The following is a 21927-nucleotide window of genomic DNA, read 5'->3' as shown; positions in this document are numbered from 1 at the left end:
CTGAACTGAGAAAATAGGTATGATTGCCATATGCACTATGCTTCCTTGAGTATATTTACTGCACCTGCTATAATGTTACTGGAGTTGTAGAGCTGCAGGCAGAACACAAGAAAAATTAGCCCTCGAACCAAAAGGGATTGCAGAAGCCATGGCATCCTAGTGAGTATGAGTGAGAGCAAACTGGCTGAATAAACGTGTAGAAAATATGGTTTCATGCTTTTATATAACTCACAGTTTGTGCAACATACAAAAAACAGTATCTTCCTTTCATACAGGAACAGAATTTCTTTTCTATTATTGGTCCTTCCTTAGATTTGCAGGAGAGGCAAAAGAATGGCAGCCTATGGTGCCCTCCAGATGTTTTGGCCTTCCACTCCTGTTGTATAGGTAGAGGGAATTACTGTAAGACTCAGCTGGCCTCAAACACAACTGTCCTTTATTTATCACACACAGAACTGCAGAACTTAGCAGAAGCCCCACCCACTGCTGCTACTCCCAACTCTACAAGAGTTGCCAAGGTTCAAAACATTAACTAATGCACAGTAGCCCCCGCCCAGAATACATAACAACTCCCATCAGCCCCAGCCAGCAAGGTCAGGAATGCTGCACGTTATAGTCCCAAACATCTGGACAACAGCAGGTTGGGGAAGCCTGTCCTATATGTTACTAGTTGTATAACACTGAGTCAAAACTTCCTCAGAGAAGGGCAGCTGTAACAGCTGGAGGATCTCTTTGGTCTCTCCTTTCCCTCCCCTGACTCCTGCCAGGTTCCACCATGTTTGATTATTCACACTTGCCTCGCCAAACAAAAGCCACAGGTTGTCTTTGCCAATACTTGTCCTACTGTCCCAGCTCCCAAAGCTAGACTAAAGACCACACAAGAGCTCTGATCCAGTAGAGTAAGGCTGATTTCTCACAGGGATAAACCTGGATTCAGTGCAGATATAAGATAGGTTGCAGTGGTTTATGGATTATCCATACAGATTTTTGCTGTCTGTCATCTCTTGTGGTAGATTTAGACATAATGCTTTACTTACAGAATGGTGCCAAGAGATTTAACTGGCATCAGTACAATGTGTCTCACCTTAAGAATGCATTACTGACGAGTCAATTTCCTCTCTCTAAAATATTAATAAGGGAATAGTTGTATAGTGTGAAATAAGGTGTTAGTGCATTAATTAGAGCATGTTCTTAGAAGAGACATATTTTGTCAGGTAATTTTGTTGATAATTTTGCAGCCTATGTGCAAATATATAGTGCAGGAAAAGTAATTAAACAGACAGGTGGAATAGACTACAAGTAATGCTGAATTATGATGATGAGTTTCAAAAATATTTTCCAAGTGGCAAAGAGGTTGAGAGTGATTATAATAGCATGAATGTTGGCTTTGCTTTGTTTTCATCCTTCATATCCCTTACACTGCTTCAGCCTCATAGTCCCATTGAAGTTAGTGAGACCCCAAGCTAGGGCATCTTGTTGTCAGAATTCCATCAGGTGGAATTCTGGTGGAATTCAGACCCCAAGGTATGATCTGATGGAATTCACTCTCTAGAACCCTTAGGATCAGACCTTGGGGTCAGAAGTCCATGTATAGGGTTTTGGTATAGGAGTCTTTTGTTGTTGTTGTTGTTCAAGTCGTTAAGTCGTGTCCGACTCTTCGTGACCCCATGGACCATAGCACGCCAGACCTTCCTGTCTTCCGCTCTCTCCCGGAGTGTGCTCAAGTTCATAGAAGTGTCTTTACCAGTACTTAATCATTCATTGGCTTTAACCCACCTCTTGTTTAAAAAGCAGAGTGGTAGATCTGCAACTACTTCTCCATGTTCTAGGAATAAGCCCTTCCAGAACATGAATAACTGGGGGGAATTCAATTTAAATATGCTAGGGGAACTGTTTCCCCATGCAACACTTGCTTGATTCTGCTGGAGAACAGACTGTTCTCTTTCTGGTAGAGCTCGCCCAGAAATTAGCATATTTACCGAATACAAAGGAGTACAACATGAGTAACTTCAGTTTGTTAACTCAAGGTGGCGGAGTGCCCTTGTAAGATATTCAGGGGAGCAACAGAGATGAGATCAGAGCTTTCCCCGGAATTGAGTTTTATTTAGAAAGCATACAAAATGGCAGTTTAATAGTTAACTGTGAAGGCTGTCCCAGAGATTGGAGAGGGAGAGGAGGAAGCGAAGTTATGCTCCCAAGGAGGTTGCACTGTCACTGCTTAGGCTTTTGGAGAAAAGGAGAGGGAATTGAAAACTGGCAGGAGGAAGAACTGACATACACGCATGCAGAGAGCGTTATACCTTTCCTTCCTCATTCTCTGTCTGAAGGGGGATGGTGGGTCGGGGGAGAGACAGGGCAAAATCCAAAGAGAAGCTAAAAAGAAGAGGCTCTCCTCAGCCATGATAAAGCTTTGCCTGATGATGTTCACAGGAAGTGCGACTGCAGAAAAGGAGCCCTCAGGGCTGGAAGTCCAGGATAAGTTAGGCCACCAATATTTCTTCTGGAATCACTTGGCTTTGGAGGTTCAGAGATGCAAGAACAGGCGCCCAGCCAGGAGCCCAAAACCTTGGGCAGAGTGTCTGCCAGTAAAATTCACAAAGGACACACTGGGGAAACTTGGGGAAGTGGGGAGACTCACTCATTGTGAAGACCCACAAAAGAGTAGAGTTGTCCTGGAATGGTGATTTCTAGGTGGAAAAAATGAAAGATGATTGTCTTGTTCCTGATTAAAAATAGAGGGGGTCTGGTCTAGGCATGAGGTAGAGTTAAAGTAAACCTTGTAAAGGTTATTGAAATCTCAGGGCCCTCCATAGCCAACTGATAGGTGATACACTGTTGCTTTGATTAGGTTAGGAGGAAGACTGAGCATTAACATTTTCAGGAGGTCCCACTCCAGGGTACAGAAGTTGCGGATACTCCCTCATCCATTTCAGGGCGGGGGAGGGAGTTTCAGCAGGAAACATTCATGAGCACTTTGACCTAGTTTTCTAGATGCTTACTAGCTCACCTTCCCAGACAAAATGTAGGCTTTTGACACAATGTACTTGTGAGGTGACACACAAAATGGCGACAGCAGTGCTCCTTGAACTGTGTGGCCATCATTGGATCACCCCTCAGTTACTATAACCATCCAGCAGCATACACATCGGCAGTATTTTTAGACAAGGCACAAGGTAATATATCCTTCAAACCATCCAGGCAAGACATAAGATACTTAAGTAATCATGCTGTATTTACTGAGAAACACTGGATTAGGTACAGAGTCAGGCATAGAAAGCAAAAAAACACAAACTAAAGTTTCACTTAGCTATGGACGGAAAGTGTTATTTCGAGCACAAAACTTGATTACTGTTGTAAAGGGTGATAAGGTCTTAGTCAAGATCCCAAAATTAGGATCAAAAATTTGCATGTGACCTCAGTCTTGAGGGCAGCACAGATAGCATCTGGCAGTCAAGTGCAGCATAGATGGCTGCGCTTGACTGCACAAGACAGAGAGTGTCACGAGTGATTTATTGCATGCTCGTGATTGGCCACTCACTGAAGTTTACGAGTCCTTTACACGATGTTGTCAACCTCCAGGACACCTTCCACACCTTTTCCCATTTATCCCACTTTCAAAAAGTTTGGAGATAAGCTGGAATATTTACCCCCGCCTCCCCCCCCCCCCAACATATCGGCATTGTGAAATGCCAGCATAGCGCTATGGACTTGCCGAGGAAGGACTTTTTTCAATTCAGACCATGTGTCCGCCATGTAAATGCTTGACTTCAATGGGGCTTACTCCCAAGTAAGTGTGCCTAGGGTTGCAGACTTATAGCACAATCTTACATCTGCTCAGAAGTAAGTTGTTGCTTTCCTGGGAGCTGTGAGGAAACAGTACAGCACAAGTTAAGTGACGAAAACAAGACTCCTCCCCCCCTGCTCTTTGCACACATGCCAGGGAGGGAGGAAGGGAGGGAGGCGCTTCCTCTATACAAACCACGTGTCTGCTATGTAAAGGAGCCCCTCCTAATCCCATAAAGAAACCAAAAGCAGAAAGCCCAGTAAGGATGCGGGGGTTTTGCTAATGCAGAGACACCCAAAGACTTCGTTCAAACGAATACTGTAACTTTTTTTCCCCCTTAGGAACTGTCTGACCACCCATTAAAAATACTGCTCCTAAACTCAGTGCATCAGCAAGCCTTCTTAGCTTATATCTGAGGCATGATTATATAATACATTCTAAATATTCCACCATGGATTTGTGTGTGTGATTCTGTCTGTGTGTGTTTCTTCTATATCAAATCATATTTTTATTTAGACATATTTATACATCTTTTTTAGACTGGGATTCTTTCTGCTTTATCAAGGTATAAATTTTAATGTTAAAATGTTCCTTTGAATAAAGTTACATGATTTTAGCCATACCCTAAAACGTAATGTTTTATAAACTTATAAACAGTATCAAATTCACTCCTCCCTGTTTCAATCTCTTGTTCATTAATATATTTTGTGATGTTGAAATTAATGTCAAACTGTCCTAATCCTTGGCTGAATGAACATTAAAACAGAGGCAAGTGGATATCCCTTCAGAGAGTAATTATCTGCCTTTGTTTTTTCAGGGCTGTTATGATCTGGTGACCAGTTTTATGGAGACAAATATGGGGATCATAGCTGGAGTGGCATTCGGAATTGCATTCTCACAGGTATACAGTTTTAGTGCTTTGAAAGCAAGGTGTGTTTGCTTATTTCTTCAGCTTTGGGGAAAGATTAGGGTGAGGGACAGACCTCAGACTGCTCATTAGTTCTTAGGTCATCCGTTCATTGATTTTTCTTTTTCCAACTTAAATGGAGTTTCTCCTTGGGAATATCAGTTACAGCCCAACTAATGACTGCCTCAAGGAAAAAAAAGTACCCTTCCATTGGGTCAAATAAAGGTTAACCTAATAAAGCACTGGCTTAAATGGAGCGTAAACAACTCACATGCCAAATAGTTGATCCATGGTTTGCATAGGGTTTTCACAGCCCTGAGCTGTCTTTTACGTAAAGGGAATATCCAGTTCCAAGAGCCATCATCTTTAAAACGAAAGCATATGCCTGATTCCTCCTATTTGAGGGTTCATATTTGGGGCCATCAACAGTTAAATTATTTCAATTTTCGATGAGACCCAAAACATTACAATGTGTTATAAATAAAAATGCATTTTATGTAAATGCTGCATCTAAATGTTAAAGACAATGCAATATGCTAATGATGCTGTTTTCTTTGAGAATTTGTGAGATGAGGCCTTTCCTCTCTCCTTATTAATTTAATTTCTCTAGCTGTAAACAGAGAGGGATTAACTCCAGTTTGTTGCTATGATTATGTCAGAACAGTGTGCAGATCTAAATTAAGTTAAACTAATACTAGTCACTTTAACACAATCCATAGTTGAAAGATACTAAAGGCCATTTAGTCCAACCCCCTGCCCAAAAGGAACGGCACTCTGTACATCAACTGCACCCTCTTTTTCTAAACAAATTAGGCGGCACCTTGAGGAACACAAACCCAATGCACTAACATTATTTTAAACCATCTGGGTTGGGGTTTTTTTTAGCTTAGGCACTTTAAGAACTTAAATGCTTAAATAATATACTAGATATCTGTGTCACCCAGTAATATTGATTGGTAGTCGGTACAGGAAAGGCAAAGCAAATACTTCTTTACTCAACAGATAGTTAACTTATGGAAATTCACACATTTGGTAATAGCTAGCAGTACTGGGGTACAATCTCAAAAACGATAGAATGATCTCAGTAGCGATCCAAGGCAAACCATTCAACATCACAGTAATTCAAGTCTATGTCCCAACCACTGAGGCCAAAGAAGCTGAGGTTGATCAGTTCTATGAAGACCTACAACACCTTCTAGAACTAACACCAAAAAAAGATGTCCTCTTCATCATAGGGGATTGGAATGCTAAAGTAGGAAGTCAAGAAATCACCGGGATAACAGGCAGGCATGGCCTTGGTGTACAAAATGAAGCAGGACAAAGGCTAATAGAGTTTTGCCAAGAGAACACGCTGATCATAGCAAACACTCTTTTCCAACAGCACAAGAGGCGACTCTACACATGGATATCACCAGATGGTCAATATCGAAATCAGATTGATTATGTCCTTTGCAGCCAAAGATGGAGAAGCTCTATACAGTCAGTAAAAACAAGACCTGGAGCTGACTGTGGCTCAGATCATGAGCTTCTTATTGCAAAATTTCGGCTTAAATTGAAGAACGTAGGGAAAACCACTAAACCATTCAGATATGACCTCAATCATATCCCTTATGAATATACAGTGTAGGTGAGGAATAGATTTAAGGGATTAGACCTGATAGACAGAGTGCCTGAGGAACTATGAACAAAGGTCCGTAACATTGTTCAGGAGGCAGCAATGAAATCCATCCCAAAGAAAAAGAAATGCAAGAAAGCCAAGTGGCTGTCTGATGAGGCTTTACAAGTAGCTCACGAAAGAAGGGAAGCGAAAAGCAAGGGAGAAAAGGGAAGATATACCCAACTGAATGCAGAGTTCCAGAGAATAGCAAGGAGAGACAAGAAGGCCTTCTTAAATGAACAATGCAAAGAAATCGAGGAAAACAATAGAATGGAAAAGACTAGAGATCTTTTCAAGAAAATTGGAGATCTCAAGGGAACATTTTGTGCAAAGACGGGCATGATAAAGGACAAAGAAGGCAGGGACCTAGAATCATAGAATCATAGAATAGTAGGGTTGGAAGGGGCCTACAAGGCCATCGAGTCCAACCCCCTGCTCAATGCAGGAATCCAAGTCAGAGCATCCCTGACAAATGGCTGTCCAGCCTCGTCTTGAAGGCCTCCAGTGTGGGAGAGCCCACCACCTCCCCAGGTAATTGGTTCCATTGCCGTATTGCTCTGACACTCAGGAAGTTTTTCCTGATGTTCAGTCGGAATCTGGCTTCCTGTAACTTGAGCCCATTATTCCGTGTCCTGCACTCTGGGATGATCAAGAAGAGATCCTGGCCTTCTTCTCTGTGACAACCTTTCAAGTACTTGAAGAGCGCTATCATATCTCCCCTCAGTCTTCTCTTCTCAAGGCTAAACATGCCCAGTTCTTTCAGTCTCTCTTCATAGGGCTTTGTTTCCAGTCCCCTGATCATCTTTGTTGCCCTCCTTTGAACCCTCTCCAGCTTGTCTGCATCCTTCTTAAAGTGTGGTGCCCAGAACTGGACACAGTACTCCAGATGAGGCCTAACCAGTGCTGAGTAGAGGGGAACTAGTACTTCCCGGGATTTGGAAGCGATGCTTCTATGAATGCAGCCCAAAATAGCATTTGCCTTTTTTGCAGCCACATCACATTGTTGGCTCATATTCAGCTTGTGATCGACGACAATTCCAAGATCCTTCTCGCTCGTAGTGTGGTTGAGCCACGTATCCCCCATCTTGTAACTGTGCATTTGGTTTCTTTTTCCTAGGTGCAGAACTTGGCATTTGTCCCTATTAAATGCCATTCTGTTGTTTTCTGCCCAGCACTCCAGTCTATCCAGATCACTTTGAATTTTGTTTCTGTCTTCCAAAGTATTAGCTATCCCTCCCAATTTTGTGTCATCTGCAAATTTGATCAGCATTCCCTGCACCTCCTCCTCCAAGTCATTAATAAAAATATTGAAGAGCACTGGGCCCAGGACTGAGCCCTGCGGTACCCCACTCGTTACCTCTCCCCAGCTTGAGAAGGTCCCATTGATAAGCACTCTTTGAGTCCGATTCTGTAGCCAACTGTGGATCCACCGGATCGTTGTTTCATCTAGCCCACTTCGAGCTAGTTTGCTCATCAGGATATCATGGGGCACTTTGTCGAAAGCTTTGCTGAAGTCGAGGTATATGATGTCTACAGCATTCCCACGGTCTACAAGGGAGGTGACTTGATCAAAAAATGAGATCAGATTTGTCTGGCAGGACTTGTTTTTGACAAATCCATGTTGGCTTCGAGTAATCACTGCATTGTTGTCAAGGTGCTTCCAGATGGATTGCTTTATGATCTGCTCCAGAATTTTCCCAGGGATTGATGTCAGACTGACTGGTCTGTAGTTCCCAGGTTCCTCCTTTTTACCCTTTTTGAAGATAGGGACAACGTTAGCCCTCCTCCAGTCATCTGGCACTTCCCCGGTCCTCCATGATTTCTCAAAGAGAATAGACAGCGGTTCTGAGAGCTCTTCTGCCAGTTCCTTTATGACTCTAGGATGCAGTTCATCTGGCCCTGGAGATTTGAACTCATTCAAAGTAATGAGGTGTTCCTTGACCATATGCCTGTCGATCTCAAGCTGCAATCCTGCCCCTTCAGCCTGTACTTCGCCTTTCCCAGGGGGGTCATAGACCCTCTTTTGGGAGAAGACTGAGCCAAAGTAGGAATTGAGCACCTCTGCCTTTTCTTTGTCCTCTGTTATCATTTTGCCATCCTTATTTAATAGCTGAACAACCATTTCTTTCCTCTGCCTTTTACTATGCACGTAGCTGAAGAAAGCCTTTTTGTTGTTTTTAGCATCCCTCGCTAACCTCACCTCGTTCTCCGCTTTAGCCTTCCTGACGCCATCCCTGCAATTCTGTGCTACCTGCCTGTACTCTTCCTTTGTTACTTGGCCTTCTTTCCACTTCCTATATGTGTCCTTTTTTGTTTTCAGGTCATCCCTAAGCTTTTTGTGAAGCCACATTGGCTTCTTCTGTTGTCTTCCACCTTTTCTTCTTGTTGGAATTGTTTGTGATTGTGCCTTGAGAATTTCCTTTTTTAAAAGTTCCCACCCATCTTGGACTCCTTTTCTCGCTAGCATTGCTTGCCATGGGGCCTTACTGATCATTGTTCTGAGTTTATTAAAATCAGCTTTCCTAAAATCCAGGGTACGCGTTTGAGTACACTCGGCTTTTGCTTCCCTTAGAACCAAGAACTCAAGTACAACATGGTCGCTTTCCCCCAGAGTTCCTGTAACTGCTACTTTATCCACTAAGTCATCTCTGTTGGTTAGGATCAAGTCAAGGATAGCCGATCCTCTAGTTCCTTCCTCTACTTTCTGTAGGAGGAAGTTATCCGCCACACAAGTCAGGAATTTCCTGGAGGGGCCATGTTTTGCAGAATTTGTCTCCCAACAAATATCGGGGAAATTGAAGTCCCCCATTACTACTACATCATGCTTCCTTAAAACATTGGCTATTTGCTTTTCAAAAGTTCCATCCTTGGCTTCTCCTTGATTGGGTGGCCGGTAGTAGACTCCGACCACCAGGTTCCTTTTATTCTTTGCTCCATTTATTTCAACCCAGATGCTCTCGATGGGGCTACCAAGCTCCTCCTCCTGTATTTCTGTGCAGAGATATGTATTTTTCACATACAGTGCAACCCCGCCTCCCTTTCTGTTCCTCCTGTTCTTTTTGAACAAGTTATATCCTTCAACTGCTGTATTCCAGTCATGAGAGTCATCCCACCAAGTCTCAGTTATACCTATCAAGTCATAATTTCCCTCCTGTATTAAGAGTTCAAGTTCGTTCTGTTTGTTTCCCATACTCTGGGCATTAGTATATAGACATCGAAGACCATGTGCTTCATAGTCTGGCTTTCTTCCTACATGTGTCTGAAGACTATTATTGGGCGCTATCAGAGCTGTTCTCTCCATTGCAGTGCATGCGCCTACGTCCATTGTTACCCCCAACATTACATCTCCCTTCCCCGTAGGATTCAGTTTAAAGCCCTCCTGATGAAGTTCTTCATGCTGTGGCCAAACACATTCTTCCCAGCCTTTGTGAGGTGCAACCCATCCCTAGCCAACAGCCCATCTTCCAGGAAGTATAGCCCGTGGTCCCAGAATCCAAATCTCTCTCGTCGGCACCACCTTCGTAGCCAGTCATTCACCCGGAGTATTTTTCGTTCCCTTTCTATCCCTCTTCTAACTACTGGAAGGATGGATGAGAAAACTATCTGGGCCCCAAAGTTCTTGAGTTTCCTTCCCAAAGCTTCAAAGTCTGACGTGATCTCTTCGTAGCTCCGCTTGGCGGTATCATTTGTTCCCACATGGATGAGAAGAAAGGGATACCTGTCAGTGGGCTTTATGAGTGCAGGCAACCTTTCAGTCACGTCTCTAATCTGTCCTCCCGGGAGACAACATACCTGGCGAGTCCACGGGTCTTCGCGACATACTTGGGTCTCGATCCCACGCAGCAAGGAGTCTCCCACTACTACCACTCTTCTCTTCTTCTTCTTGTAGGCCTGGGTTTCATCGCCTCTGTTTGACTGACCTTTAGCCTCTTGCTCACTCTCATGCAGGTTCCCCTGTGATTCTTCCTCTGCAGGCTGTCCTCCAGTCTCATCTGCAAGTACCTGGAATCGGTTCCACAGCTCCACCGCTTCCACTGGTGCAGAGTGGCGTCTAGTTCTTCTTCTCCTAACTGTCACCGTTTTCCAAGGAGTATCCTCTACTCCATTTTTCTTCACCTCAGCATTTCCCACTGCCTCATCTTGCTGTTGCTCTTCAAGCTTCTGGTCTGCCCTTTGCTGCTGTAGTTCCCCCATTCTGTCCAAGAACTCTTCGTGTTCTCTTATTCCCCGGAGGGTTGACAGTCGCCGCTCCAGTCCACTTACTTTTTCCTCCAGCAGCGTGATCAACTTGCACTTGTTGCAGGTGTAGGCCATGTTGTTCTCAGGCAAGAAAACAAACATTGCACACACCTTGCAGGTCACCACCACTGGAGAGTCTTGTCCTTCCATAGCCTCTTTTCCCTTTTTGTGTCTAGCTTTGTGATTGTTCTAGACTAGCCTGTGCCTGCTCCTCTACTCAGTAGAGGTTAAAAGCAGAGTCCCACTGGTGTGGAAGTGTGTGTTACAAGACAAATAAATGAAAAAAAGTTAGTAAAAAAATAATAATAAAAAAAAAATGTTAGGGGCCTCCCCCTTGACCTCCCCTGCCGAACTCCCCTGGCCAACTCCTGTTTGCTCCCCCTGTTCGCTTGCTCTGGTCGCTCGCTCTCTGGGAGCTTGCCTGCTTCTGTAGTCCCTGGACCACCTGGAGCAGCTTGCTCTGCTCTGCTCTGCTCAGCTGGGAGGCGGGAAACAGACTAACAGAAGCAGATGAGAAGAGGTGGAAAGAATACACAGAAGAACTATACAGGAAAGATCGTAATGTCCCTGACAGCCATGATAGTGCGGTCACTGAACTTGAGCCGGACATCCTAGAGAGTGAAGTCAAGTGGGCCTTAGGAAGCATTAGTAACAACAAAGCTAGCGGAGATGACAGTATTCCAGCTGAGCTATTTAAAATCCTAAAAGATGATGCTGTTAAAGTGCTGTACTCAATATGCCAACAAATTTGGAACACTCAACAGTGGCCACAAGACTGGAAAAGGTCAATTTACATTCCAGTTCCAAAGAAGAGCAATGCCAAAGAGTGTTCAAACTACCGTACAATTGCGCTCATTTCACATGCCAGCAAGGTGATGCTCAAAATCCTACAAGCTAGGCTTCAGCAGCATGTGAACCGAGAACTACTGGAAGTATAAGCTGGGTTTCAAAGAGGCAGAGGAACTAGAGATCAAATCGCCAGCATGCTGGATCAAGGAGAAAGCAAGAGAATTCCAGAAAAATGTCTATTTCTGCTTCATTGACTACGCTAAAGCCTTTGATTGTGTGGATCACAACAAACTCTGGCAAATTCTTAAAGAGATGGGCATACCAGACCACCTTGCCTGTCTCCTGAGAAACCTGTATGAGGGTCAAGAAGCAACAGTAAGAACCGGACATGGAACAACCGATTGGTTCAAAATTGGGAAAGGAGTACAGCAAGGCTGTATATTGTCGCCCTGCTTATTTAATTTATATGCAGAGTACATCATGAGAAATGCTGGGTTGGATGAATCACAGGTCGGAATTAAGACTGCTGGGAGAATTATCAACAACCTCAGATACGCAGATGATACCACCCTAATGGCAGAAAGCGAAGAGGATCTAAAGAGCCTCTGGTTGAGGGTGAAAGTGGAGAGTGCAAAAGCTAGTTTGAAACTCAACATTAAAAAAACAAAGATCATGGCATCTGGCCCCATCACTTCCTGGCATATAGAAGGGGAAGAAATGGAAGCAGTGACAGATTTTACTTTCTTGGGCTCCAAGATTGCTGCAGACGGTGACTGTAGCCATGAAATTAAAAGATGCTTGCTCCTTGGGAGGAAAGCTATGGCACACCTAGACAGCATAGTAAGAAGCAGAGACATCACCTTGCCGACAAAGGTCCGTATAATCAAAGCTATGGTTTTCCCAGTAGCAACGTATGACTGTGAGAGCTGGACTAAAAGGAAGGCTGAGCGCTGAAGAATTGATGCTTTCGAACTGTGGTGCTGGAGAAGACTCTTACGAGTCCCCTGGACTGCCAGGAGGTCAAATCAGTCAATCCTAAAGGAAATCAACCCTGAGTGCTCATTGGAAGGACAGATACTGAAGCTGAAGCTCCAATATTTTGGCCACCTAATGCGAAGAGAAAACTCCCTGGAAAAGACCCTGATGCTGGGAAAGACTGAAGGCAAAAGGAGAAGGGGACGGCAGAGGATGAGATGGCTAGATAGCATCACGGATGCAATGAATATGAACTTGAGCATGCTGCGGGAGAGAACGGAGGACAGGAAGGCCTGGCGTGCTATGGTCCATGGGGTCACAAAGAGTTGGACACGACTTAACGACTGAACAACAACAACAAGCAGTTTAAACATGCAATCCTATGCATATTTAGACAGAACTGGCTGTGGCATGCTGGGAGTTGTAGAACTATTTCCTGCCTAAACATGCATAGGATTCCACCCTAAATGGCTTTTTAAAAGGATTAGGCAGATGCATGCCTATAGGTCTATAGATGCATTATCCTTGATAGGTAAATGATGGTCATCTTCATGTTCAGAGACTATATGACTGTGTAGATGCTGGGGACAAGCAATGGGAGAACTGTTGCCATTGTGCCCTGCCTCTGAGCTTCCCAGAGGCACCACCATCTGGCTGCTCCCGGAAATTGAATGCTGGACTCAATGGATTTTTTTAGTTTGTTCCCATAGGATAGTCTTATTATATTCTTATCCTGGCCCTTGACAGTTCACAAAAGGGAAGAAAAGATGCATTCTTCTTCTGCCAAAGGATTGTTGGTGATTCTAGGGAAGATTGATCTTGCATGACAGGCTGCAGAAAATAAATATTTATTTATTACATTTACATCCCACCTTTCTTTCATCATGGTAATCAAGACAGTGTGCGAGGAATTCTCACATGGTCTCCCATCCAGGCACTGACCAGACCCAGACCTGCTTAGTTTCAGCAACATGGCTACATCCGGTGGTCTTGGATCATGCCCTGCGGAGTTGACTTTGCTGCATCCCACCATAGCAGTCTGTTCTCTATCCAGCTTTTGTGAAAGTATGATTTATGTTCCTCCAGAAAGGGGAATTACAATAGCACGTTACACAAGCATATTTTTTTAACTGAGACATCATAGAGATATTTCTTGTGCACATAGGAAGAAATTCTCCACTCCCCACCCCTCCCTTTTCTCTATAGGAGACAGTAAAATGTAACATTGCATAATACTGTGTATATAAGGGAAAACGGGGCACCCTTTCCTTGTTTAATCCATTTCTTTGCTCCAAATAAGAATGAGAGCATTTTCATAGTAATCAATAACCCAGGGACACATCAAACAGCATTATGTCTTTAACTTTAAAGGCAGTTAATCTGCCATAAAGAAACCATCTCTGTTTTTTGCTTCTCTATGGTCGAGTGTTTTCCGCTGCTCTTTGCATAATTATTTAGAAAATGTTCAGCTTGTGGAAAATACAAGCCTTCTGAAATGGAAAAGAAGCAGATGTTCCCACATGAAAGCATCCTATTCCTGTGGCAAAGATTGTTTAAGCCCAGTGTTTGGAAAAGCTGCCTCAGGCCTGAGAGAATCTGCACCGCTTACATTCACAGTCTTTCTTGTAAACCCATTTGAGATATTTTGTTGTGCTTTCAACCAGGTGTCAACCCTGTTAGCTGGAATAACTTTAGATCAGCAAGCATTCTTCACAGAAATGAAGGGCCAAACCTTGCTGCACATGGTAAAAAAAACAACTTCTCAAACATCACCTGAGTTTTGGGAATGGCAAGTAGATGGACATTTTCCCCTTGGTTCCAGAATCATTCTTGTACATCTGGCAAAGAGGATTGCATGGGATACCAGAGTGTAGCTAGTGGTTTAAAAGGCCTCTAATGTGACTCTTGAAAGATAAAATTGCGGGTTACTCATTAAACAGGAACAAATTATAGTATAGTTTACAGCAATGTTGGTCTGCTTTTATTGGGGAATGCAGAGCCTTGGCACTTATTTGTAAATGTATTGGAAATCAATTTTATGGTGTACAATACCCATTCATTTTCCTACAGTGGAAGTCTGGCATATTTTGCAGGCACCTTTTTATTATTTTGTATCTTGTTTTTTTATTGGCAATTTAACTGTCGGAGTAAATTTAAGTATTTGTACATCAACTGTATGAGGCACGGTTCAACAGCAAAAAATGACTGTTTAGAACTGGTATTACAGTTCATACTGTGGACTGGAAGCTGGGCCTCAGCCTCAGCTAACTTGAATGCAGGTATGGTTTCTGGTGGTGCTTTTTAAACACTGACACACACCATTATCATCAATCAAAGAAATACTTGCCTTTCTAGAAATACTCTAAGACAGTCTTTGCCAACCTTCCAGATGTTTTGTACTACAATTCCCCTCAGCCCCAGCCAGCCACCCATCAGCCCCAGCATCTGGGGATTCCAGGTTGGGGAAGACTGCTCTAAAACATACTCCTTCTTGGCCAAATGAGACTGACAAATATTTCTGTGATTATTTTTCTAGCATTTGTTGTTGTTAAAAATTGCTTTACAGTTATGATGTCATTTATTCTCTTGCGAGATAGATTAAGATAAGAGAGACCCAACTAGCCTAGTATTGTCCAGTGAGCTTTGTTCCTAAGCAGGGATTTGAACCAGGGCTTTCAGCATCCAAAGTACCAGGCCTGTCTCTGCCCCTCTTGGCACTCAAGGTGAGAGGTGCAGATCTTTCTGCAGGGGCAGGAAGGGGCGATCCAACATCAGATATCCTCCTTCGAGACTGGAGCTTTGCCTCTGACCTCAAAAAGGGATTTCCAGTCCATTCTCTGATCCCTATGATGCCATCCCAGGAACCACAGGATTGCACTGCCCATGGTAGTGTTATGAAAAGAGAATTACATAAGCCAGCGAAGGCATTAAAATTAAGAGGAAATCATGAGAAGCCACAACGTTAACAAATAATAGACTGTGGAACTTAAGACTGAGGGCCCAGGCCAAATGACTTTAATTATTGTTGAATATTTGAATGATCATTTTAAAAAGCACTTTGTGAACGTAGCTCAGGATCTGTTATACAATCAGTGAATCAGTGGAGCTCTTGTAAAGTAAGAATGAGATAAAGACGTATCCCATAAGGAAGTCTAAGAAACTTTCACCACCCTTTGGAAAAACTGCAGAACACGACAGTTTCTCCGTGCGATTTTTCTACTTTTAGAATTAATGTAATAATTCCCGAGGTGACTTAATATGTACGCATCCTGATATTATTGGTTACAAAATCTCTTCAGCCTTACTCTGTTGCCAAGGAAAAGAAAACAGCTGAATCAGCCATAGCAGTTTTCTAAAAAATATCTCTTTACCTAAATGCCTGTAAATCTTCTTCGATTAAACGTACAACGTGTACATTTGAGATGTCAAGAAACTTTGTGGGTTGTTTTTTTTTAAGGATCTTGCACAGGGAAGTTGTGCAGGCTGTAAGTGTGAATACAGCCTGCACAACCTATTTATGCAAGATCCTTTGCCAGATGTTACAAACAAGTGCCACTGGCAGAAGAGACCAGCAGCACTTGATTATAAGAGCCAAAGCTGTTTGCAGAGATGTGCTGCCACTATTTCATTTCATTCAGTCCTTGGGTCATCTCATATTATGGTATCATAAATCTTACTTGGCACTTCTTTGTATAGTGGCTGTGGATAAGAGTACAATGTAGCAGTGTTCAAGAAAGTAGACTAAAACACCCTCGTAAAGAAAGCAGTGCTCTTTGCACTAGACCTTATTCTCTGCAGCCAGTTACTCTCCATCAGATTAATCTTCCAAAGTGGCTCAGTGCTGTGCTTCATCCTACCCTCCATCTGTCCAATCTGGCGCACGAAGTTTGGAAGACTCTTGTCTGCCACAACATATTGCCTTTTGCAGTTCCCATAGTGGGCTGCATTCCTCTGGTCTAGCAAATCCAAAAACACTTACACTGAGCCTCTGGGGGCTTCCTCCACCCTCTTGGTAAGTGGACCGGCAGTCCATTGGTTGCCTTCTTTCCAAACGCAAACAAACAACTGTCTGATCGTTTTCTCATTGTATTCTCCAAATTGTTACGTTTTCTGCATCGTCAGAACATTGTTTTAAGTGATCTCTGTGAAAACATTTCTCTGTGGAAATGTTAATCCTTCCCACATTTCACAAATGCAGATTTTACTAAGGATAGATACCTGGCAATATTAAAGTTAAATTCAGAAGCTCCTTTAGTTCAAAGGTGCTTCCATGTCCTGCAATTGTCCTTCCCCATTCATGGAATTTTATGAGGAGTCCAAAAGTTGTTGTTTTCCACTTGTAACCCGCTCGTGTTTCCCCTCATTTCTTGCCTCTTTTTTTTTCTTTCCCTAAAAAACCGTTAAGGAGGAAAAGATGGAATAGCTGCAGAATGTATTTTGATATGTAGTGCTAGGAGCCATCCGTCTGGGAGCACCCCAAATTGTTAGGAATTCTACACTATGACGTCACTAAAAACAGGAGACATCAGCTGTGGTGTACAAAGTGAGATGGGAGATTTTTCCACCACCACAATTGCTTTCTATGCATGCCACAACTGTCCTGGAATATACATATACTACAATTCCAAGTGATACCTTTGGCTATCCAGTTCATAGCACAGTCAGTGGACACATATAACCCCATGTATTTTGTAAGCTGCTTCAGGCTGGTCATACTGGCTTGTAACATCTGAAGTCGCTCTGTATCTGATTATCCCTTGTTGCCACACTGACATAGCAGGACATAGAAGGATCCCCTGAGCAGATTGCTCTCTCTAAACCCAGGTACTGTGCGATGCCGGAAAACCTGGAGTTCACTGTGCAGCTGTTAGCACAGTGATCATTCCAGAGACTGGAGTGGTACAGAGGCTGTGGCCTGGCTGTGCACTGAGGCACAGCTGGAATACAATGAACCATGTCATGGTGCAGTTTTTGTGGATTACTTGCATGTTGGCAGATAACTAACATTTAATTGACCTAAGATTTGTATCTGCATTGACATATCCCAAGAAGTCTGTAACGTGTAAAGCCAAAGAACAACTATTGCATCTGAAGCCTTTTTTCATCCTGTAAAATGATTGTGATGAACAATAGCCATTTTGGCTGAATGCATATGTTGAATTTATAGGAATATACATTTTTCATCCCAAGCAAATAAGGAAGACTTGGATTACTTAGAGACACATACAATGAACATTGGGTTGCCTGAAAAAGAGAGAGAGAGAGTGCTCACAGGAACAATTACAGCTGCTCTTTCTCAGTTGCATTTATTCTGTGCTCTTGTTATGGCCATAGACTTCAGTATATAGTATTTGTGTTTTTATATATTTCAAGGATTTTAAAAAAAAAATTCAAAGTCTCTCTACTGTAGAGTTAGTGTATTTCATAATGATGCTTGACTATATGCATGAAATTTTCTCTTTTTCTGTTACAGTTGATTGGAATGCTTTTGGCATGCTGTCTGTCCCGATTTATTACTGCCAATCAGTATGAGATGGTGTAATAAGGTGGGTCTGTACACTGCTGTGTGCAGGATGCTCTTCACAAACGAATTCAAATGCTTTGCCTCCCTACTTGTATGAAAGACATTACAGGTTTAATAGTCAGCTGCTTGTACTCAGTCCATGGCATTTGCAGCAGGGATGAAAATGCTAATCATGGACAAAAATGGGGATGCGAGTCAGAGTGGCTCCTCTGTTAAAAGGTGTTCAGTGCTGAGTGGCATTATTTAAAAACAAAACTCAGAAATACTATGCACACTTGTTTATTCAGACAATACGTTCAATATGATTTTCAAAACCATTTTGTTTTACCTAGTCAAGCAAAAATGGCCTCTTAAAATACCATCTGTGTTGACATTCTGTGATTTATTTAAATTGGCTGATTAATTTGGTGAAAGCAAGAAAGTGAAGCAACCAAGCTCTCTATAAACTGCTGAGGGTGACTGTGTGGACAATTGGAGTTGGCCGTCATCAGTATGTTGATGTCTCACTTCCATCTCAGTCCAGAGAGGCTGCGGAGGTTCTAAACCAGTGCCTGGAATCAGAGATGGGCTGGATGTGGGTAGCAAGTTGAAACCTAATCCAGGCGAGTAGGGCTGCTGATAAGGGTTCGGCCTGTCACAGTTCTTTCAAAAACAGGCTCACAGTTTTAGGATGTTCATGGAGATCAGTTGCCTGGTCCAAAGCTGCACGGGTTTCCAGTGCATTCATGCGGCTTCTTCATGAGCAGAGGTTTCCCGATTAATTTGTCAACAACTCTTGCATATCCACAGTGGAGATCTGCACACATGTTACACTCAAATGAATGCTGAAGCTTCTGTTCATGTGTTCCTTAGGCCTAAACTCCACTGATTATAATGGAGCTAGATATTGTGCTCCTAGTTGTTAATATTTCCAACTGTTGGTTGGATTCAGAGGTTCCTTTTCTCCAACAAAAGCAGTTTTCCTCCATTGGATTGAACCAACAAAATCATTATTATAAAAAGATAATTCTTATGATTGCTAGCAACTAAAATGATTCATTGTTCTCCCCCTCTCCTTTCTGTACTTTTCCAGGAGTATGAAATACAGCACCTGTTTTCAATCAGGAACTGGATAATTCTTGGAAGACTTCTAAAGAATTTTAGAGCACACATACACAACTACACGTACACACATACACATAAAACCACCACCTTCTCAACTCTGTACCATGCGTAGTGTACCATTCCGTGAAGTACTGTTGTGCCTCAAAAGTAGCCTGAACCATTCAGCATCCAGTACTGTACACTCCATCCTGAAGGCTCTGCATATGATGGCACTATATGTATGTTCTTGATCAGACTGTAGTTGCATTGTAAAGTTAACAGAGGTAATTCATTAACAGCAATGACTGGGCTCTGCATGTAGTGACTGGAGGGCATAATTAGCCTTTCACCATGGTTAATAAATGTCGCACACATCCATATTAAACCTGTATACAAAAATATATCTTATTTTGGTTTATCCGATTTTTACTTTATTGGTTTTGTTTACTGCTTTACTAAGTTTTTTTCAATCTACTCCCCTACTCCCCACCCCCTACAATTGCCCCAAACAAGAAGAAATCAGTTACATAACATGTGAAAATACTTGAAGAAAAAAAAGTCCAAAATCTGCTTGAGGGAAATGGTTCTTTTGATGTTCTGCTGCATCTTTGATTCTTAATGAATGTTGTATGCCTAGTGCGTTTGCCAGTAGGCCTTTGTCTAGTGCATTTTGCCTCTGAATCTGAACCTGTGTAATACTGTTACTAAGCTGTGTTGTTTGCTTACTGTGAAGCCGGTAATTTTGCTTCCTTTTTATTAGATAATTATGGATTAATCAAATTGTGCTGTAATGCAACTTTCTTCTTCCCTCTTTTTCCCTCTCTTTTCCTCTCCTTTTGCATTGAAGTTGCCACCAAATACATTGTCAAATCAATCAAACTTAAAAAAAAAAAGAGTGTGTGGAATATTTTTGGGGGGTGGGGAGCAAAAGTTTAAGACCTTTTTAAAAAAAATAGGAATTTTTTAATAAGGCCTCTGTCTAGCATGCCAAGAAGAATGCATTGATATTGTGAGTATTTGTGATATACATATTAATAAATGGAACCATTACAGATTTCTACTGGTTTCTTTATTTTTCAGTTCAACCTTTCACTAAAACAGGCTTCATTTTTCTGCGGCAGCATTATAAAAGCCCATATCTTTAAAACATATCTGATTACATATTGCTCTTTCTGATCCTGATGGAGCATCATCTGAACAGAGCTTATTTCACAACTTGGAAGTGTTCATATGAACAAATGAAGTTGCTGTATTCTGAATCCAACCATTTGTCCACCTGGCCTGATACTGTCTCTAATTAGCAGCAGCTGTCTGGGGTCTCAGGCGGGGAAGTCTTTTCTTGCCTCATTACCTGATGTGCTTTTCACTAGAGCTGGGCAAAGTGTGGGCCTCTAGATGTTTTTGCCTACAGCTTCCATCAGCCCTAGCCAGGGGTTAGGCATGATGGGAGCTGTAGGCCGAAATATCTGGACAGCCACAAGTTGTCCACCTCTGAACTAGAGGCACCAGGGATTGAAGCTAGGACCTCATCATGCATACAAAGCACGTGCTCTACCTCTGACCTATGGCCCTTGCTCAGTAGATGCTTTTTAGGCACCTATCTTTGGAAAGCACAAAAAGCCTGGAAAGGGTTTGCACAGATGTCCTTCCTCCTGCTTCTCTGCATCACAGTTGGTGACAAAAGCAGCCTGCTAGATCATTTCTCTGTTTAAAAAATGCAAAGAAAAACTATTGCTGAGAGGAAATCAGTAATTAAGCCTCCCCTCCCCTCCCCGCAGGAACAGAAACTGACATTGGGACAATTAAGAGGTAATGTTCAAGGGGCAGTTAAGAGGCAATTCATTCCCCGCAAACTGCCATCAACAAGAAGCAATAAACAGGCAGGACCTGCACACAGGAAATTCTTATCAAAGGTACAGTAGCCTTCCCACCCCCTGCAATGGTGCAAAATGTTACCACAAATCAGGTCTGATAAAACATGTAACAACAACTTAAACACTGGACTGCAAAGATTTGACAGCTGCATAGCCTGATTTTCCCATAAAAGTGAACGAAAGATTGCAATTCCAGCGGAAACCTCACACTCGGTACTGAGTAGTTTTTCATATGTCCGTAGATGTCATGACAGCAGATGTGATCTATACTGTGTATGCATGGCATCATTGTTCTCTATTTCTCATATATACATTTAAGGCACAATCCTGTGCATGTTTAGGCAGAAAAAGTCCTACAACTTCCAGCATTCCCCAGCCAGCATGGCTAACTGGAGAATGCTGGGAGTTGTAGGACTTTTTTCTAAGGGTTTCATCACACAAGGCTAAAAATCCTGCAATTTACCAGGGCTTCTGCTCCCAGATGGAATCTTTGTGGGATCAGACTGGGTCCTTTCCATGTGGCTTTAAAAAAAACCCCTAAACTTTTCAATGAGATCTATGTGTTTCATTACAAAGCCACTAGGTGGCACAGTTGTTTTATTTGTAATAAAAGCAACTTTAAACCGTACGCCCCCATTTTTGCCGACTCCATGGCGGGAGACGGGAAAATGCTGGACTTTCCTTGTCATGGAAAACAACGCAATACAGCTCACAAAGAGCGGGAGGTTCCCTGGATGAGGGCTGCATTGTGTGCTGGACCCACAAACTTCTATGAGTAAGCAATCTCCATAGCAGGATAAAAGCCGGGCGTGAAGGAGACCTAAACATGCATAGGATTGCACCCTTAGGTATTTTTAAGTAGCTGCTCCTTCAGATGATATGCATATGTAAGGTATTACCAGTCTGGCTACATAAATATATAACGAGTTTAGAGTAGGTATCGGGCATTAAAATAGGCTTGGAAACAACACAAGCTATGAAATAAAAGAGCAAGCTGTTCTTTTTAGTCTCATCTCTGTGTGTGAGAGATTCATGACTGCACCTTCCTAAGAGCACTGAAGCTTTGAGAAACATTAGCACCAGGGTTCACTGCAG

General features: G+C 42.7%; 1 protein-coding gene across 1 annotated transcript in view; it reads left to right on the top strand.

Moving 5' to 3' along the window:
- The window catches only part of TSPAN7 (tetraspanin 7), a 145262-nt gene extending 125245 nt beyond the window's left edge, over positions 1-20017 (top strand). The window contains exons 6-8 of the mRNA XM_084843937.1: positions 4602-4685; positions 17825-17897; positions 18948-20017. Coding sequence (XP_084700063.1) covers positions 4602-4685; positions 17825-17893 — 153 coding nt within the window. The 3' untranslated portion in view covers positions 17894-17897; positions 18948-20017. The remainder of the gene's footprint in view (positions 1-4601; positions 4686-17824; positions 17898-18947) is intronic.
- The last annotated feature ends 1910 nt before the right edge of the window (positions 20018-21927 follow it).

Source organism: Heloderma suspectum, chromosome 3 (genome assembly GCF_057233095.1).
Source record: "Heloderma suspectum isolate Gila_16-S chromosome 3, 16-S_ref, whole genome shotgun sequence".
NCBI classification, from domain to species: Eukaryota; Metazoa; Chordata; class Lepidosauria; order Squamata; family Helodermatidae; genus Heloderma; species Heloderma suspectum.
Note: the sequence above shows the minus strand (reverse complement) of the source record. Positions and strands in the feature narration are given on the sequence as shown.